The 19811-nt window shown below is 41.6% G+C and overlaps 1 protein-coding gene across 1 annotated transcript in view; it reads right to left on the bottom strand.

The window, feature by feature from the left end:
• Hhip (Hedgehog-interacting protein) overlaps positions 1-19811 on the bottom strand; it is a 95480-nt gene that overhangs the window by 6920 nt on the left and 68749 nt on the right. The window contains 6 exon segments of the mRNA NM_001191817.1: positions 8633-8714; positions 10746-10876; positions 11779-11902; positions 14086-14207; positions 18217-18360; positions 19461-19634. Coding sequence (NP_001178746.1) covers positions 8633-8714; positions 10746-10876; positions 11779-11902; positions 14086-14207; positions 18217-18360; positions 19461-19634 — 777 coding nt within the window.

Here is a 19811-nt window from a genome sequence, read left to right as displayed (position 1 = left end):
TCACATGACAAATAATGGAATACCGAGGGACTATCACAGAAATTGCCTAATATTTTTTAATACATAAAGTATTGTTTCCAGAAAGTTAAGACATTTTCTTAGAAACCCACTCTGGCTGGCTTCGTGTAGTGGTATAAAGGTTTGGACACTTTGCAATGAAGAGGGACAGTGGGAAGTGTGGGTTATTTATAACACACATTGTCTTTATTGACTTCCTGTGAATAGAAAAGGCCAGCAGAGATTCTCTTGGGGTAGTGGGATTCTTGGTGGTTTTAATTTCATGCATTTAATTTAGTGAATGAACCAATAAATTAATAGATGAGACATCTCCTGTCAGCTTGTGTTGAAACACTGTAGTGTTTCCTGTTCTTCTGAATGAGTAGTGTCGACAGTTATCTATTTTTTATTTCATCAGAAAAAAAGCTAATTTTTCATTTTTTCTGAAGAATATACATTGCAAATTTATTTTATTATAAAATGAGTTACAGATCTTAAATACTACTTATTCATGAACGTCTGACTTGTTGGAGGTTTAGCAGCTGGGATCATTCTATGGCTTCTTCCTGAAGGGAAGGTTGATGTAAGAACGGTCTACTCTGTTACCCTCAGTCATGAAAAAGTGTCTCCTTACTATGGTCATATTCATAAACCTATCCCTTCTCCATTGTTTTCCCATTCTCCGAAGTTAAGAGAAACCAATTGTTTAAACTTTGTTACTCAAAGTCTATCTAGTCTTAGAGGGAGGGCAACCAGAAGGATGATGGATATAGTCAGATCTAATGATTCAAAGAGTTCTCCATTGGAGGCCATTTCCTAAGCAGGAGCAGCAAATGTGGCCACTGACTGATTAGTATGCTCTGGACCTTCTGAGTACAGAAAGCATTGCCATCTTGTAACTGGGTGGAGTCTGTCTTCAGCGGTCAAGGCAACTGTCTTTTTATGCCACAGTAGCTGATGCTATGACTTCACGGATTCCCCGACTGTTGATACCTGTAGTCGACTTTTGCCACTCACTGTTTTTGAAGGCAGTCTCTACTCTATTTCTGGAGGGCTGGGAGGAAAAGCATCTTATAATGGTAGATTTGACTTTGCCCATTTGTGTAAGTCAAGGCAGAGAAATGATCCCTGGGCACTCAGTACTTTGTTACCTTACAAAATTCCTATTTTCCCCAAGGTCTTTCTTATAATTGTCTTTAATCTGGTTAATCTGTGTAACATTTTTCTTGTACATGGTACTCATGAGGATGGAATTGAAGAATGCCAGGGATTGACAGCAATGCTGTGTGACGATTTATGGGCACTTTGTAACAAAATTGTAAGCTGAATTTAACCACTAACCAATCCAGTTGGGCTGGGAAGACTCCTACTCATCGGGAACATGAGAATATTCCAGACTCTCTTCCTGTGCGTCCATGAAACAGGCATCTTACTGAGATGTGGTGTTGTGTGGAAAGGAAGGGACCTTTTCAAAAGTGCTCTCCTCTTTGAAGCCTAACAAGACACTAAATGCTTTTTTGGGGCACTGAAGCTACTCCACGTTCCTGCTGGTAGTTCCTGAGTAACCGAGACGTGTGTGCTCCAAGGGAAGAGCAGAGTTCAATTCAGGAAATACTGTAATTTTCTACAGTTCATAGTCTACACTGTACCATCACATGTTTTTATTTGTACTGTGTTTCCTAAAGTTATAATTTAGGATAGATAGTGTCAATGTTCTATGTTATTTCTAAAAAGTACCTAGAAACTTCTGTTCTGAAACATGTTGAACAAAACAGATCTGGGCAGTCTTCTCTGTCTGTGTTCATCTTGAGGGTTTCTGGGATCTAACCTGATTACCTGACATGCTCACTGATGAGGCCCTGACACCTAGTAATGTGATGACGGTTCAGTCATCCACCCAATCCGAAAATGTCTAAGATGGTGTGTGAATCTCTCACACCAAAATGGATTGACTTAGATCGCTCTCTATTTCCATGGGAAAGTCAGCAGGTAAAAATGATGAGATTTCTTAATGGAGGCAAAGCAGTCAAAGCTGACTGTTAACGTGCTGGATGTGAAAAAAAAAGTTAATTCAAAGTTTCATATTCTTGAAAAAAAATCTATCCCCAAGACATTTTGTATTGATTAGTGCTTCAGCCCAACCAGACTTCCCCATCTTTGGCATCTTGTAGTGTTGTAATAAATGTGTAGGAGGCCCAAGAGCCAGCCACAGATTTATCACAGGACTGGTCGTTGGGAGATAGTTCTGGAAATCCTTGAAACAGCACAACTATAGCTAGAAGCTAGCTGCCCCAGGGAGACTAGAAACACAAAATCAAAATGTGGTAGACGTAAAACTCCGAAACTCAGGAGGAAGGTGAGGAACCCAGATTTAATTTTCAATTGATCATTAAGATGATGTCTAGTGATATAATAAAAAGTAAAAATGCAATAAAAATAAAAATACAAGAAAAATGTAAGACCTTCTGGAGGCTTAACACTATCAGATTTGAGCACTGAGCCAGAGGGAACTGGTGGGTGAAGTGAAGACACATGACTTTTAAAAATGCCATTAAGAATCTTGGATTCCTAATAAATAAACCTAATTTTGAAGAACAAATTTTTTCATTTATGTTCTCCATTTTATATATTTGTAAATAAATGGCATTTGTAGGTGGCAATTCAATCAAAATTTCAGGCTAGCCTATAGAGTTATCATAGGGGCGAATGGTCTAGCATTCTAAATTGATAAATTAGGAAGGCTATAATTGAATAAAACAGACAATTTCTTTGAATGTTACAGTTATATGTCACATCTATAGGAAATAGGGAATACATATAAATATTTAAAATATTTGGTATGTAGACTAATGTTAACTAACTTGACTTAATCACTGAGCATTCACATAATTATAAAAAAAAAGTGTTATCCCTACAGTTCTCTCTGCCTTTTGTTTTTAGTGATCTAAAAATGTTAGTGGAAAATTCCAGAAATAAACCAGAAATGCTTTAAAACATCTCATCATAGTATATCGCTATAACTTTACCATTAATCGCTGCCGTGACTCTCTCTGTGCTAATTTATAAGCTAAGTTTTATCATGGGTGTGCATTGGGGTAAACCACACACAGGGTTGTATCTACAGTTGAAGATACACAGTGGAGTTCTTAGAACAAATCCCCGAGGGTAAGGTTTGGGGGGATGGGCTGTGCACTGTAAACATCCACTGTTCGTGTTGGTCAATTAGTTCTATCTTAAAAGGTCTAGGAGAAACCATTTAGATTCATCGAGATGGGATACAAAGTCAGTAGAAGGTTTAAGAAGGGAAGAAACAGAATTAGGTTAGCATTTTATAAATACAAATTTGACATCATTTTGAGTAAAGGCATGATTATTTTCAAAAATATAACACAAAAAGCTATTTAAGAGAAATCGGTGACAGTTTCTCATATATTTTGTGAGACTTCGTTTTAAAGTAGGTAAAGGTTCCAGCACTGCTGTGGGTGTTACACAGGACTAAGTATGCCTGTAGATACATAAATACACACGAATGCAAATCTTGCTAAGGAATGAGGAAGTTCTAGTTATATCAAAGTCATTACAACAAATTATGTACCCATGATCAGCTTCATTAGAAGTTTTTTAACTTTGTCTGTTTTTAAAAAGAAAACATCTAGAATTTCAGATGATCTGTAGCAGCTAGGAAAGATTCGTTAGCTAAAAAGGACTTATTTTAGAGCTACACATGAAATGAAGTTTGCTCAGCAATGAAAACAGGCAAGGAGATATGTGTACACACATTTTTGGTTATTGGATATACATAATAAAAATAATAGCAAAAATGCTTCCCTGTCTCTCGGAGTTCAAATTGACCGTGCTGGATGGATTTTTATAGGGCATATACTTGTTCATGACCCCTAGTGTTCAGAAATTCTGTCCTGTTGGAGAGCTAGTCCCTTGTGGAGCCTGTACCCCTGTTAATAGCTCCAAGGTCAATGGAGCCGCTAAACAGTTTGCATTACTGTCAGGGTGGCCGTGAAAACACCACCTGCTGCAAGGGGACTTGGCAGCTGGGTCAACAGGCACTGTGGGAAGTTATCAACCTAGGGGGCCACGTGCATGAAACTTTGAGTGATGAACTGGGGCTCCGGCTGACTTATTGGATGAGAGTTACTCTATTATGTATAAGTTTCTTCAGAGTGACAGAGCCGCCTGTGGGCTCCATACACAAAGGACCGGTTTGCCCTTTTGAAGTGATTTTTTCCCCCTAAAACCAATATTTTAGCATCCTGCACAATGAAGAGTAGGGTGAAGTGATTTAAGAAGAAAACAAATCAAGCCAAGTGGCTCCTCTAGGGAGTGGGGAGGCAGCAGACACGGTAGATTTGGATACTGGTCACAGAGGAGCTTGGGGACAGGGCGTTTCTGAAGAGCGAGCTTTCAAGCTTGGAATTTGCATTGTTAATTTATAGACCTCTTAAAGGAAAGGGCCAGTGTCTTGGTTGGAAAAGGGGTAAGGGAAGTGTTGAAATACAGGAAGATTGGGCTTAGAGAAGGCGAAGCAAGGACTGAGGAGTAGCTTTGCTTTTCACATTCTGGAGAATTAACCCTGGGAACACCTCACAGTCGGAACAAAGGCATTTTGGTTTAAGTTCATCTGAAACAAAATTGACACCGTCTTGTGCTCTGTAGAGATCAAGTTTGGAAGTCACATAACTGTGTTAGAACTTTTAAATTTCCACCACTGCCAGGGAGCATTCAATCCTGATCCTTTTAAATTTGTTCGTTCGTTCATTCCTGCCACAGTCCCTATTTGGAGATGAACAGCTCTTTGGACCTTTGTAAGGTGAGACTTGAACTCAGGTATCAAGACTATGTTTTAAGTGCTTTTGCCTGCCGACCCAGTTCACACACACCCCTTAAACATTTGATTAATTCTGGAAAGGGTTAGCAAAGAGTGAACACGTAAGAAATGACTTGACTGTCTGAAAGTAGGTGGTAGGAGCTTTGTCACGCTACAAGGACACCTGCAGCCTAATTTTGGAAGGGAGAGAAACTGAAAGGTTGAGACAGCACCTGAAAATAATTATGGAAATGCAAAGAATGCAGCCCAACAAGTCTAGAGATTAGAATACACTTTAATTATATTATTCAACTCACTTCAGAGTCCCATGCAGTTAAGAGGCAAGAGACAATAATCCACTCGAAGTTTCTGATGGATCGAGGGGCACAGCACCTCAACATCATTGGGTAAAATGAGAGTCACTTCCCAAATCCTGTGCCCAGTACATCTATATCTGTCCCCTGGAACCTCCAAGGGTAGATCCCTGGGTGCACTGAATTGAGTACTGGAGAGTCTGGGAACCCAACACTGACTGACATCATTCTCGAGTCCAATGTGAGAGGCAACTTTCCCAACTCTGATGATGTCCTTGAAGTTCGTTTAGTGTTTTGGCATAAGACAGATTCTTTCCTGATCTGTCTCCCCAGGGGACAGCTTTTCCCTAAATTACTTGGGAAACCTGACCATATCTCATGTTTAAATTTTCCTTGTGGATGATGAGCAGTGGGAGAGGGGAAGGGGAAGAAAGAAGGGTAATGACAGTGAGAGAGCAGCAAATATGTGCGTAGGAAATGTACAATAAACCCTGTTATTTTATAAATTCGCTTAAAAGTTGATTAATTAAGATTTAATGACCTTTACTTCTAAAAGGCCTTCTTCTGAGGGAGCTGTTCCACTGTGAATAATTTAAGACTTATGCAAATGATTTTGCAATTTACAGCTTTAAACCTAACCTCATGTGCTTTTGCTAAATTTGATTAAGAGTTACTACATTTTATCTCTAAGTTCATTTAGTGTGCGCATGTGTAGAAAAATGTAACACAAATACTATGGTAAATACATTACTTCTATGATACCTTACATAGAAATAGATCACATTGCAATTAGTAGTATTCTCTTCCAGGGTCATAGATCAATTGACATATGAAAGTAATTTTTAAAATATCATAACAAATCTAGGGGATTCTCTAATCAAACAGCAATGGATTAACTATTCAATTTGAGTTAGATTTTTGAAATAACAAGAAATGCCCATATATGCATGCATATGAATTGTCACATTTGATGATGTTTTTTTCCTTCAGTTTTAGAAAATACTTCTACTCTGCCTGACCTCTTGAGCATGCCCATGCTAAAGATTAACTTGTGTGCCCCCAAACCATTCTGCCTGTGCAGAGGCATCAGCTCATACAGAACGCCAGCCCCTCTTGGGAAAAACATTGCAATACTAATCTCTGGCCTTCACATCCGAACCGTCAGAGGCTCCCAACAAGTGTTTATAAAAACAGAAGCTTTCTTACACCCAGTTTAATTTAGAACACGCTGATGCCTCTGTAGGAGGATGGGACTTTGGGATTCTATTACTCCCCCCACCTTGGCAAAGCAAACACCGAGCCTAACCCCGGCCCCACACATGACATGAATCACCAGAAGCCAGGCCTTCAGGTATGTCACTCTGAGACCACCCTACTAGAGGGGGCCCTAAGATCACAAAGCCAAGGTCACCCATGGCAACCCTGATAATTAGATTCTAATAATAGATCGAAGGTGTGAAACTCACCTCTACTCACCAACAGACTAAACAATCCAGATCAAGAGAGATTTGAAGGGGAGGGGATTGTTTCCCTATTGTGGGGAAGCCTCAAAAGCGCACCAGCCTTGACAACATAATGACACAACAGTGACCATTTTGAAACTAATTGCCTGAGGTCCGGATGAACCCCTGGGTCCTCTCTGCAGGTCATTAAAAGATCTGTTCTGAGCTCACATTGGTTTAGCTTGTGTCTGGGTACTGGTTTCGGCACCCCCTGAGTGTCTGTGTGATAGTCTTGCATCTTTGTTTTTCTTGGAGGACACTGATTTCATGCTACAGAGGAAAGCCGTCACTACAACTACATGCATACCAAGTGTGTCTCTTACTGCGATGTGAAGTGAGGGTATGTTCTCCGTGAGCAAGGGACAGAGACCACTTCTCACCGAGTCTCCTCTGTGTAGCACAGTGGCCAATGCTAACCTGTATTTTTCTCAGGAAAAAAAAAATTTATAGAAAAGGCAGTCTGTCCAGTTATGAATCCACAGCTTGTTTTTTAGGAAAACACACAACTGACAATTTACGAATAGTAATTTAAGAGTTGAACAGCACTGGGCTGGAGAGATGGCTCAGTGGTTAGAGCACTGACCGCTCTTCCAGAGGATTCGGGTTCAGTTCCCAGCAACCACATAGAAGCTTACAATTGTCTGTAACTCCAAGATCTGATGCTCTTACGGAGATACATGCAGGCAAAATGCCAGTGCACATAAAATAAAAATAAATAAATAATTTTTTAAAAAGAATTGAACAATGTCAATGCCTTTGGTTAACCTTTCCTATCACTAGAATTGGTTCTTGAGAGAAACTTTAACAAAGTTTGACATGGTGTTGGTGGATAATGAGTCCTGGTTAGCTCAGCACTTACTGGTTGTACCTATAAAAATGATTAGGTTCGATATGAACAGCATCCATGTGGCAGCGTGTAATTTTAGCAGCTTCCGATAGTTCAGTTCTCATATCAGAAAAATGATTTAGGATGACAGCAGAACTGTATATGCTAACAGTGAGATGGGGAGATGGAGCGGAAACAGCAGCAGAAAACACACACACATGCACATGCAGTAAGCATGTATTTGTATATGCATGCTCGCATGTATGTGGTGTGTGTGTGTGCACACATGTGTGCGCATGTGTAGGGAGGTCAGATGTTAACCCTGAGTATCTTCCTTGATCCTTTCCCATTTCATTTAGTGAGACAGGGTCATTTGCTGACCTGGGAGCTCACCCGTTTGACTATCTGGCCAGGCATCCCGCCTGGGTATCCCCTATCTGCCTCCCAGATGTTGAGTTGTGCAGTCACCACACCCACTCCACATTTATGTGTGCTCTGGGAGATCTGAACGCTTTCCCTCCTTCTTTCAAGACAACATTTTATTTACTAAGCCATCAAAATACATGCTATAAAGAACAAAAACATTCAAATCTTCCTTTTGCTGAACCAAATAACAAAATAACCCTCTACTTTCCATTTGCTTGGTTAGAGCCATAGTCGTCATGCGTGTTAGAAGAACAGCATGTGATGTGGCTCAGATAGTCACTGTTAAAATAACTTAGCTCGGGTTGGGGATTTAGCTCAGTGGTAGAGCGCTTGCCTAGCAAGCACAAGGTCCTGAATTCGGTCCCCAGCTCCGAAAAAAAGAAAAAAAAATAACTTAGCTCACTCAGCTTGCAAAAATAATCACACGAAGGAGGCGCTGTATGCTAGAACATTCCCCGTTTTCTCGAAATTAAAGATTTTATTGCTTTTCTTATACAAGAGCTGAGGCCATTGCCTGACATGCTAGGTCCTTTCCTGACTTTTAACTGGGAATGTTGACTCCACAAGTCCAGCCAGAGGATAAGAAGGACATGAATGAGCTTTCCAAGTCTTTCCTTTTCCTGGGAAGGGCATTATGTTCACCCCAGCCCACTGCAAACCATGCTACTTCTATAACACCTTTGAGTGAACGAAAGCAACTGAAGAATGGACATTGAACAGGTTCAAGAGGAAAAAGAAATCTTACCTTTTTGGGTCTATGATCTTGTAGAGTTTTCCATTGTGAGTCTGGGTCATACTCTTACTGCTTGATAGAATGTAAACCTCTCCTGTTGAAAGAGAAATAATGCAGAGTGAATTCATAGCATGACATCATAGCAAAGCAGCTATCGTGGCTCTCCACCCAACCTCAGGAAGACCTGATGCTTATGGACTGTGGCAGCAGCTTGTAATACCATCTCTCTGGACCCAAGACACAGCTTCCTCCCTGGGATCCTCATCTCTGCTTCTGGTCTGTGTTTATTCGAACCTTAGTGATTCTTTACAAGAGTGAAATGATATGTTACCTCAACTGGGATCTTCTTGCTTTCTCATGAAGCTGCCTAGATAAACCTCTCCCTTTGCCCATTCCTCCTTCTTCCTCCTCTCCATTCCCTTACCCTTCCTCTTCTATCTTCTTCCTTTCCCTTCTTCCCCTTCCTGGTGATGCCCAGAAAGCAAACCTAGAGCCTTGTATTCTAGCCAAGCACTGTGCCACCGATCAATGCCCATCCCTAGCCCTAGTTCTCAAAATCAAAGCCTGCCAATGACGTTAAAGTTACAGTACAGAGCTTATGAACTAGAAAAGTGTATCTTTTTGATTCCCTTGAGTAGGGTACAAGAACATCAAAGAAAAAATTCAGTATAAAATATTTTCCATCTGGAGCAAGAACAGACAAATCTCTTTCCTAAGTATTATATCCCAGTGTCTCATATAGGTCCTGTGCATGTTTCTGAGAGTTGCCCGAGTCCTTTATTAATCTCAATGAACGGCATGTGACTATTTCTTTTGATTTCCCCATTTTAATGTATAAACAGAATCGACTTGGGCTTTCATTACAGAGAGAATATTCTAACTTAGGAAAGAAACATATTCTTTCCTTTTTATGCCTTAAAATGTATTTCTGAGGCTGCAGGATCCTAGTCCTCATGGTTTGTTAGGGTGTGGTTAAGAAAAATGCCACAAAAGCTATACTGAACTCTGTCATTTAAATCAATGGACAGTACACAATTTCACTTTATAATTAATCACATCCCAATTTCAACTCCTTTTGTTCATTAGGCTCTGTGCATGTTTTCTAAAGGAAGGAAGTTTTCTTTTAGCTCATGGTTTTGGGATTGCAATAGGTGTTAGCCTGGCTCTTTTACTTGGAGTGGTCATCGTGGCAGGAAAGTATAGCAAAGAAGCCCTGTTGCCTTCACAGCAGCCAGCAAGCAGAGATACAGAGAAAAACGAGCTTCCATTACTCCCTTTACGAACACTGAGTTTGCGGTTGGAGAGATGGCTCTGAGGGTGAGGGCATTTGTTACTCTTGCAGAGGATCTGGGTTCCTTGGGCACCAAGCACACACTTGGTGTGCACAATCCATACAGACAAAACATCACACATACAAAATAAATCTATTTTTAAAGAGCACCGACTTCCCTCAACTGAGGCTCACATGCTAAAGTGTCACCACCTCCCAATGGCACCATGGCCTGGTGATGAAGCTTTGACAAACATACATTGATAAACGTGGCCCAAATACTGTCACATGGATAGTTAATGCAGTAATTTCTGCTCTATTGGCAAAGATCTCTACCACTCAGATTATTTTGCACACTTATTATTCTCAAATCATCAAGGAAAGTAAATAGTGGAGAGGGTAAGTAAGCTGCTGATTCTTGAAAATGTATTAAAGGGAGGTGGGCAAGTGACAGAATAAAAGGATCACCTTAGGACAGGAACACTTGCATAGAGGACAAAAGGATCATCATAGAACATACTGAAAATATCGGTAGTTATCAAAAGACTCTCCCTTTGGAACTTAATTTTCCCCTCATTTCTGCTTCTTTTTATTTATTTATTTATTTGTTTGTTTGTTTACTGCTTTGTTTTTTACTTTTATGTAAACTCCAAAATATAAGCACGGTATAAAGACCCTTTGCAGAAAGGTTACTGGGAAAGAAGGTTTAAGTTCACCATGTTGGGACTCTGGGAGGTTGCTCTTGCCATGGATACATTCTTAACAAATGGAAGAGGGAACCATGAGTCTATAGGCAGAACAAAGTGTTCCAAGCAAGGGGTGAACCTAGAACTCAATGGGCAGTAGACACGATACCTAATTCATCTTCTCCAAATCCCAAGATGTGACCCGAAAAGTAGCCTTGACAGGAGCCGCTGGCACCCAGACAGAGTGGCTTTTCTTGCCATTGCTTAGTCACTGGGCTTTGCTGGAGGGTTAAGAAATTCCTATGACAAAACACACCACAAAACCCACAATGAGAATACACGTCGCCTTACAGGGTGCTCTAAGGTGTTTTAGAGTAGACGTTGAAATGAGGAATTGTCACACTAAAGACATCACTTCCCAAGGGAGAGGGGATGTGCTCTGCCATGTACAGGACCACTACGAAAGGACCAGATGAGGATTAGGGACTCGAGGGTAAGAGTTGGTTCAGAGGGGCCACTGAAAAAATTTCAAGAAAGAGCAAGCCCCTCAACACCTACTCTGAGAGGATGCTTCCCAGGCAGGTCTCAACTGCAGCTTGTGCTGCATGGGAAGGGCTGGGTACATGCAGGCCTGAGTCCCTGCCTTTTGCAGAAGCCAAGCATATCAGGGCTCCTCTTGCCTGAGCGTCAATAGCTCAGGAAGGGACCTCTCAGCATGGGTTTCATCAGCTCCTTACATTCCCCACCGAAAGACCTTGAAAATTTAGACTAAATTTTTATCCGGTAGTACCTACTTATCCAGACATATCGCACTCTGAGCTCAAGATTCTGAGGGTTTGACATTACCAAAATTCATAGACTTCCAGAGCAATTAAAAAAAAAACAGCTTTTACACTTTCTTTAAAACAAGTTTGGGAGTTAGGGTGAGGATAATGGGAAAAGTCAGAGGACGTCATTGCCTTTAAACACCATCCCTGTTGAAAAGAGTCTCTTTGGAAGCATCTCCTCAATTAACCTTCCAGATGTGACGAGACACCATGAATTAACAATATTTGTGTGTCCAAGGTCTGGGTCTGGCTCTGGGAATGGACACTTGGATCATTTCTGGTAGTGTGCCTAACAATAGACATGCCGTTTGGTCTATAGACTTGTGACAATGGACATGTCATTTAGTTATAGACCTGCGGTATTAGGAAACACACCCATTGCGATCTCCGAACACGTAGCTTCCGTACAATCTTTCAGACTGGCAGCCTCTGTAAACGAATCCACCAACCAAAGGGCCGTTACTGAATGGCTTGAATTCTAGAAGAGATTGCTCGCTTTCTGGAAAAGAAAAATACGATTAGAGCAAATGAAGCATTTCCAGAAGTAAATGTGATACAGACCAAGTAATGGGTATTGTAATAATAATTGCATATTGTGTTCCGTAAGGCGAGACAGGGATCCACTGATGAAAATAACGAAACTGTCTTAATGGCATTCAAGTGTAAGCTTTAACGAAGCGAAAGCGCTCACTAGGCCTTGCCATTTCAACTGTCAGGATGTACTGAGATTCCAATACAATTCCAATCCAAATATTTTGAAATCATTGTTATTTACTGTAGAAGCAAAATACTTTAAAACTTGAGTTTTGAACACTAAATGTCTGTTAAGAAACGGTTCTGCTTACTTTTAGCAATCAAACCAGATCTGTCAAATCATGAAATGTTTAAAAAGTTTTAAAGGTTCACACTTTACTTGAAGTAAAGCATAGCACATAAAAGGTCTTTAAACCCACATTTACTATATTCTCAAAAACACTGTCTCTTCAGAGAATACCCTCGCTTGAGCCATGTTAATGGGTTTGCCCATAACTACAGACCTACAAGGAGAACAGTGTCTGCTCCAGGCGTTCCTTCCACCTCCAAGTGGCAAATTCACCTGATAGTTACTTCTCTTGCATTTAATGTCAAGTAAGTCCCAACCAACAGGCGGTACCTTACGTAAGAACCTTTGTACAGCACAATCATTTTGAAGTCCCTGTTCTTCCCTGTGATTATGATACAGCTTGAAGAAGACAAGTTTTAAATACCCAGCACTAGGACAGACAATGTAATGGAATGACTAAGGTCAGGAATACTAGAATCCGGCTGCTCCAATTTAAACTTTTACTATTCGGATCTGTGTGCTAACTAACCTGTCTTTACCTCAGACTCCCCTCTGTACAATGTGGCTCATACTAGGGCTGTCACCTAGAGTGGTTCTCTGAATGTCTTCACGGTGGGAGCTGCGTCAACTTTGGATGTGTTTCAAAATGCGTAAATGTAAGTTTGTTAATACCTAAATGGTTTTCTCTGGACGTTCATTTGATTAGTAGAATTTAATTAATTCTTTAGATATAATGAAAATCCATTGAGTTAGTTAGTGGCTTCAATTTTTTTTTTTGTCCAAACCACGTTATTCTTTGGTTTGGCTTTTATAAGGTGTACACACACACACACACGCACACACACGCACACACACGCACAGACACATGCACACACACAGACACATACACATACTCACACAGACACACACACACAGGCATACACACACACAGACACAGACACACACAGACACACACACAGACACATAGACACACACACACACACACACACACACACCCAGGAGACAGAGAGAGAGAAAGAGAGAGAGAGAGAGAGAGAGAGAGAGAGAGAGAGAGAGAGAACTGGGAAAAAGCAAAGTAACATAACCAAATAGCAGATGAACTAGCCCAGTGGCCTCATTCCCAGTGCTAGGATAAATAGCCCTGTTGAATGGGTCAATAGAAGGAGCAATCGATTTAATAATCTCAATCTATTGTGCTCTCTAACTCATAATAATGCTTAATACACTGTGGCCTTCAACAGGGAGTATTACTACAGCTTTGAAAAATACCGAGTGTTTTGGATTTCATTATCCAACTTTTTGTTTTTAAGTTCTCTGTAAATACTCCAGTAATCGTGTTATTAAACATAATGTTTAAACATTTTATTCCCATGACTTGTTTTTACAAGTCAATTACGTTGTTTTCTCTAAGAGAAATCCATTTTAAAATTGTTTTTATTAGAAACATTATTTTCCTAATTGCCGAGACTTGCATGTTGAGTGTTCAGAAACTTCTTACCTTTAAGGTTATTTTTCTGTAGAAAATGTTGAGACAAGTTCTATATCACAGTGAATAAAGGGAGATTCCTCACCTTGGGTCTTAGAAGAGCAAAATAAGGCCACTGACTTTTGAGAGCATTAAACTATTTGAACCTACAGAGAAGCATTCAATCTTTGGGGAAGATAATTAGGCGGAGGGACCCTGGGGGCACAGAGGAGTCCTTGAACCTTTAAAAATGGAGCGATTTACTCACTGGCCTCTGCCAGGCCAATGCTTGTGTGCTTTCCCCATGCACATTATGCAAACTCTTTTTTCTCTAGTTAATATGCTAAAACCAATCTTTACCTAAAGCAAAAGCAGCCACATCTGTCTCACTCACCGTAATCTCTTCCTTTTATTATCTGTAGAATTCTGGCCGACGATCTGTTCTTCCCATTGGAATCTGAGCAAAGTATTGTTAAATTGATGTTTATATCAGTGGGATGTCGATCCACGGCACATCTGCATAATAAAGAGGCAGATACTCATTAATTCCTCCCAGGGTCTCTTCCTGACAACGAAAGGAATACTCTGTGGGCTGGCAACCAGCCTGTGAGCAATTTAGTTTGGATATTCTTGAAACCACTGAAGGAAACATCCTGACAAGCTTGTTTACTCTATCGAAGCTAATGACCTCGGGAGTGTGTTTCTTAACTCTTCTGGCTATCTTTCTTCTAAAGAATGTTCTCACTATCTTAGGGACCTTTGTTACCTTATTGGTAAGGATTACCTCATGCGTAACTCATTGGCAGACTTTGGAAATATGAATCAATGCTACCATCAACTCATCTGTGCCGCGTGGCATATGTAATATGTTAGTATTAGAAATAGTGTGTTTCTTACATGGAAGACTTGCTTTAAAAAGTTACATACATCTATTTAGTGTGTGTGTGTGTGTGTGTGTGTGTGTGTGTGTGTGTGTGTGCCATAGCATATTGTGCGGAGGTCAGAGGACAATCTATGTAAGTCAGTTTTCTTCTTTCTCTCTGTTCCTGGGATTGAACTAAGATGTCCAGGTGCTTTGGCAAATGCCTTTCCTCACTGAGACGTCTCACCAGTCACTGAATGATTATATTTTCGTTCTAAGGGCTTCACTTGTTCCAGTCCAGGAACAAAGACACAGTTGCCCTGCGTATGCGTGAAGGTCTGTCTCCTCTGCCCGGTCCTCATGTTCTGCATACCTAATGCAGAGATCACACTCTCCCTGTGGTTCTAACTGAACTCCACAAGGGTCAAGGATCACTGTGTTCCTGATACCTTGTCTAGGCCTAGGAGGCCACAATATTCCCTGAGTGTTTAAGTGAAAAAGAGGCTAGGATTGGAAGAAGAATGAAACCTAGTGAAATGTCTGAACTCCTCAAAAATGTATCAACAACAACAACATAACCCAAACAGCCAAACAAAATTAAAACAAAAACCAGTGTTCTTGACACTTTGAGACCATGTAGTCTTTGTTGTTAGGGATGAGGGGTTACCATTCTGTGAATTATGGGACTCTTGGCAATCTCCTTGGCCATTGGATAACAGTGGTGTTACCCTGCCCTTAGCCCCTCATCCCAGTTGTGAAATCTAAAAATCTTTCTACACATTGTCTACAAATGTTCCCTGGAGGCAAAAACATTCCATTGAGCATTGTTTCTGAGCTAACAAAGTACATTAACTACTTATAAACCAAACCACTGGGCTATAAAATAAATTAAAAATGTTAAAAAATTGAGAGCAGGGGCTTCAGAGACAAAGGGTCACGTAGCAATTATTGCAACAAAACAACACAACAACGGAGCGCTCCAAAGGGCGCAGTCGTGATGAAGGAGCAGGAAATGGGACAGTTCTACAGTGACAGAGCCTCCACTGTCCTCTCTGAAAGTGACAACTTCAGTACAGTAACTGGCAGATCTGGAGACACAGGCACGTTGTGACTTAATCAGGAACTTTAGTCTCCACAGGGAGAGAGTATTTCTTATACTACCCCCCCCCCCTTGTTTTTTGTAAGATAGAGAATCTATGACAAAAAGAAGTTTGGCTTGTTTTCAACAAGAAGCAGCTATGTCTTCCCGGAGTTGCCCGGGGGCTGTGAGTGCCACACCGTCCTCTGACTCTCAGCTTCTCATGTGCAAAGGGAGCCAGATAATGAGACTAAACAGCTGAGGCTATGGTGACGGACACCTGTCGCAGTTCATTTGTCTAAAGGCAAAGCAGAATGCACAACCCCAAGCGTGGCTGCTCGTGTCTATCAGGGACTCTTGGAGAGGACTGTGTGCCGATGCTGTCTCATTAGTTGCTCACTGAACAAAACCAATCTACTGGGGAAGATGGTAAGTGGGGTGGCGGGAGGGACTAAGATAATGTGCGCACCGGGCTTGCACCACTAATCCTTTTAACTTGTGGTCACATTCACTGTGAACTTATTAATTAGCCTTGAAACTAAAAAGGAAGATGGTGGGAGGGAGATGGATCTGTAGGAAGAACACTTCTTGTGCAAACAGGGGGACCTGAGTTTGATTCTTCATTGACCTATGAAAGTCAGACATAATGCAGTCTGTAACCCAGTTTTGGGGTCTGTTGAAGGGGGTAAGAAATAGGTCGGAGCTTTCTGACCAGCCACCCTCACTGAAATATCTGACTTCAGGTTTAGTGAGACATCTGTCTAAAGAAATGGAGGGAAAGAGAAAGCTGGATGATAAGGGGGCGGGGGCATCTGACCTACTCCTTTACTCTGCCCTCCACATGTGTAAGTTTGGGCATTCATACACAGCACACACACAAATAAAACATAAATATGCCATAAAGGTGCTGTACGGGGAGCTACCTCAGAGTATCCAAGAGTAGTACTTCCTAGCTTAATGACAGATTTATTTACAGCCAAAAGTGTTTTTAGTTCCTTTTCTCGTCATTAAGTCTCTCTCTGCTTGAGATTCTCTGGGTAGGAAACAGAATACAAACAGAATTTTCTTCAGGCCTCAGTTGCCAGAGAGGCAGGGCTCCATGGCACAGGCATCTTGCCACAAACAGGGTCTGGAAAGGGCCTCATCCTGTGTTTTTGCGCTGAGGCTTGGACCCCCAGGAAGGTAGCAAGAAAGCTCTGGCGGGAGGGTGGTGACTCAGGCCGCTCCACTTCAAAGTGCTGCTTGGTGGCGTCTGTGCGTTCTGAGCTATAGAAATGGAATGTGACAGTTTCCTCCACTTCCTGATCCCACCTTGAGTATTCCCTGCTGAACAGATTTTAAGATCTGTGGAGATGCCAAAAAGGAAATGAGCTGTGGACTTAGGCTTTGACGGAGCAAAGATGAAGGGATTATAAAAATAAAAAGTTCGAGAAATATTCACCTTGCTCATAGTGAACACTCAATAAACATTAAACAGCAATAATAACTAAGCCGTAGATGAATGAATGCGGCCGCATAGCCCTGAGTCTGAATGACAGACCCAACTGGACGTGGTTTTCATCAGAGAATGTCTGTTAAGGTTCATAGTTCTTTAAAGCATGCCTGAAATCCTGGACTCTACAGGTTCCTTAGTTTTCTGTTTTTCTGTGGTTCATTATAGTAGAAGCAGAAAACAGTAGACACGAATTCTTAGAATTTGTAAGTTTCTCAGTCACGAAAGACATTACTATTTACCTCAACTCCTTGAAAATGAACACTACGTCATCTTGCATTAAGGGTAGCAATGGCTGTGAGGACTGCGCAGGCGTGAGGTGTGATTCTTTATCCTTTCTGTGGACTCCTGACAGAGCCCTTAGAGCATACGTGCTACCGCTCCTGTTTAGCATACGTGCTACTGTCTGAACATACCCCACCATGTTCACATCCTGGAGCCCTGATCCCCACTGTAAGCGGCTTCGAGGACGGACGGGATCTTCCCAGTCTATTGCGCTGAGAGCACTACTCCTACCAACAGATTCATGCTATGATTGTGAGAGTGATTGATTATGATAGGAGTGTGTTCTGCATAGAAGGATGAGCTTCACAACTCTTCTCTCTTCCTCCCTCTCCTTTGCTCTCTCACCTTCCACCAGGAGATGAGGAAGCGAGAAAGCTCTCAGCAGATGCTGAGCAGGTGCCAGCATTATGGCCTCTGACTGCCCAGCATCCGGATCTGTGAGCTAAAACCCATCTATTGTTCACAAATCACCTGTATGTGGTATCCTGTTGAAACAGCTTAAAGCAGAACAAGTCCAACAAGGAAAATAAAATTTAGAGAGATTAAAGAAAAGAAAGCCAAATGTTATTTAATAGTAGTCTCCAAAGTTTTCTCTATGAATTTGAGTTTTCTCTTGTCTAATTTTTAACCTTCTTCACAGATGAATGATGGAAAGTGGGTTAAATACCTGTTTAGTTAATGGCCAGCATGATTGTAGAGATTCAAAGGGATATTACTCTTTGCTACTTGGTGGCTAGTATAAAAGTAAGATACTTTCTTCCTAGATCTCAAATTCTGTCTTGTTTTGAAAGCAGGCAGATGTCCTCACCTGCCTGGATCATGGAGGCCATGGGCAAATACTTCTGGAGGCTGGTTGGTGCTGTTGAAGTGGGGGTTACTCCGAGGAATGGAGTAAGGCACATTGCACATGTCGGTGTCCGCATCCAGCCTCAGCACAGAGCCTGTGAAATCACTGAGAGATTGGAAGGGGAGTGAGTACTTTACACGTAGGTTGTTTGTTTCATCTGCACATGTGGGACAAGGTTGCTCTAAGGAGAAAGTGCCCATCACATCATAATTTGACTCAAAATTTCTAAATTCCATGTGGCAAGAAGTGAGACCAGGAAAAGTTGGGTATAAGATGTGGGGGGGACAAGGATGTGGCATAGTATGCTGCTTGCTTTGTGTGTATGCATGTGTGAGTGTGTGTGTGTGTGTGTGTATGGGTGTGTGTGTGAATATGGGTGTGAGTGTGTGGGGTGTGTGTGAGTGTGTATGTGTGAGTGTGTGTGTGTGAATGTGGGTGTGGGTGTGGGGTGTGTGTGTGAATGTGTGTGTGAGTGTGTGTGAGTATGGGGTGTGTGTGTATGTGTGAATGTGTGTGTGTGAATGTGTGAGTGTGTGTGAGTGTGGGGTGTGTGTGTATGTGTGAATGTGTGTGTGTGAATGTGTGTGTGAGTGTGTGTGAGTGTGGGGGGTGTGAGTGTGTGTGAGTGTGTATGTGAATGTGTGAGTGTGTGTGAGTGTGGGGTGTGTGTGTATGAATGTGTGTGTGAGTGTGTGTGAGTGTTGGGGTGTGAGTGTGTGTGTGAGTGTGTGTGTGAATGTGTGTGAGTGTGTATGTGTGAGTGTGTGTGAATGTGTGTGTGAGTGTGGGTGTAAGTGAATGTGTGTGTGAGTGTGCGTGTGTGTGTGAATGTGGGTGTGTGTGTGAGTGTGCGTGTGTGTGTGTGTGTGTGTGTGTGTGTGTGTGTGTGTGTGTGTGTGTGTGTGTTTAATCTGTCCCCTTTCGTCTTTGCCAGTCTATATGTTTTATGTCCTCATTAGACAGAGGCTGGAGCAGGAACATGGATGGATGAGGGTGGGGAGCAGCTGGCCCCAGAGGAAGAGACACACAGTGCTTGTGTGCCAAGGTAGTATTTGTAGCAGTAATTCTTTTAGGACAAACTTCATCATAGAGTAACCTCATGTTCAATCATTAGACATAATTTCTAGTTGTTGGTTCAGACCCTGTGTCCTGCCATTGAAATCCTGTTAGTGTCAAAAAGTCCTTGCTGGTAAGCAGTCTGTTACCTTAACCCATCCATCTCCTCCATGTCATCCAGTGTGATCATCCCATCCCCGAGGATGATGTACAAAAAGCCATCAGGACCAAAGAGCAGCTGTCCCCCAAGATGCTTCCGGTGGAGCTCTGCAACTTCCAGAAACACCCTGGCTGTTCTTACATCAACTTGATGGGGATTTTTCCTGCATGAGAAAAGGGGGGAGAACACCATGACTTTACAGGTATAATCTAAATCCACGGGAAAAGAGAGGCGTACAGACAGACACCCACACTTGAAATAGAGCTAATCAAAATGACATGAAAAATCCCACCAATCTCTATGTTTTAGGAACATCGTTGAAGTGGAAATAATTGAGAAA

Source organism: Rattus norvegicus, chromosome 19 (genome assembly GCF_021556685.1).
Source record: "Rattus norvegicus strain SHRSP/BbbUtx chromosome 19, alternate assembly SHRSP_T2T, whole genome shotgun sequence".
Taxonomy (NCBI): domain Eukaryota; kingdom Metazoa; phylum Chordata; class Mammalia; order Rodentia; family Muridae; genus Rattus; species Rattus norvegicus.
The sequence above is the reverse complement of the archived record's forward strand: the minus strand, read 5'-3'. Positions and strand labels throughout refer to the sequence as shown.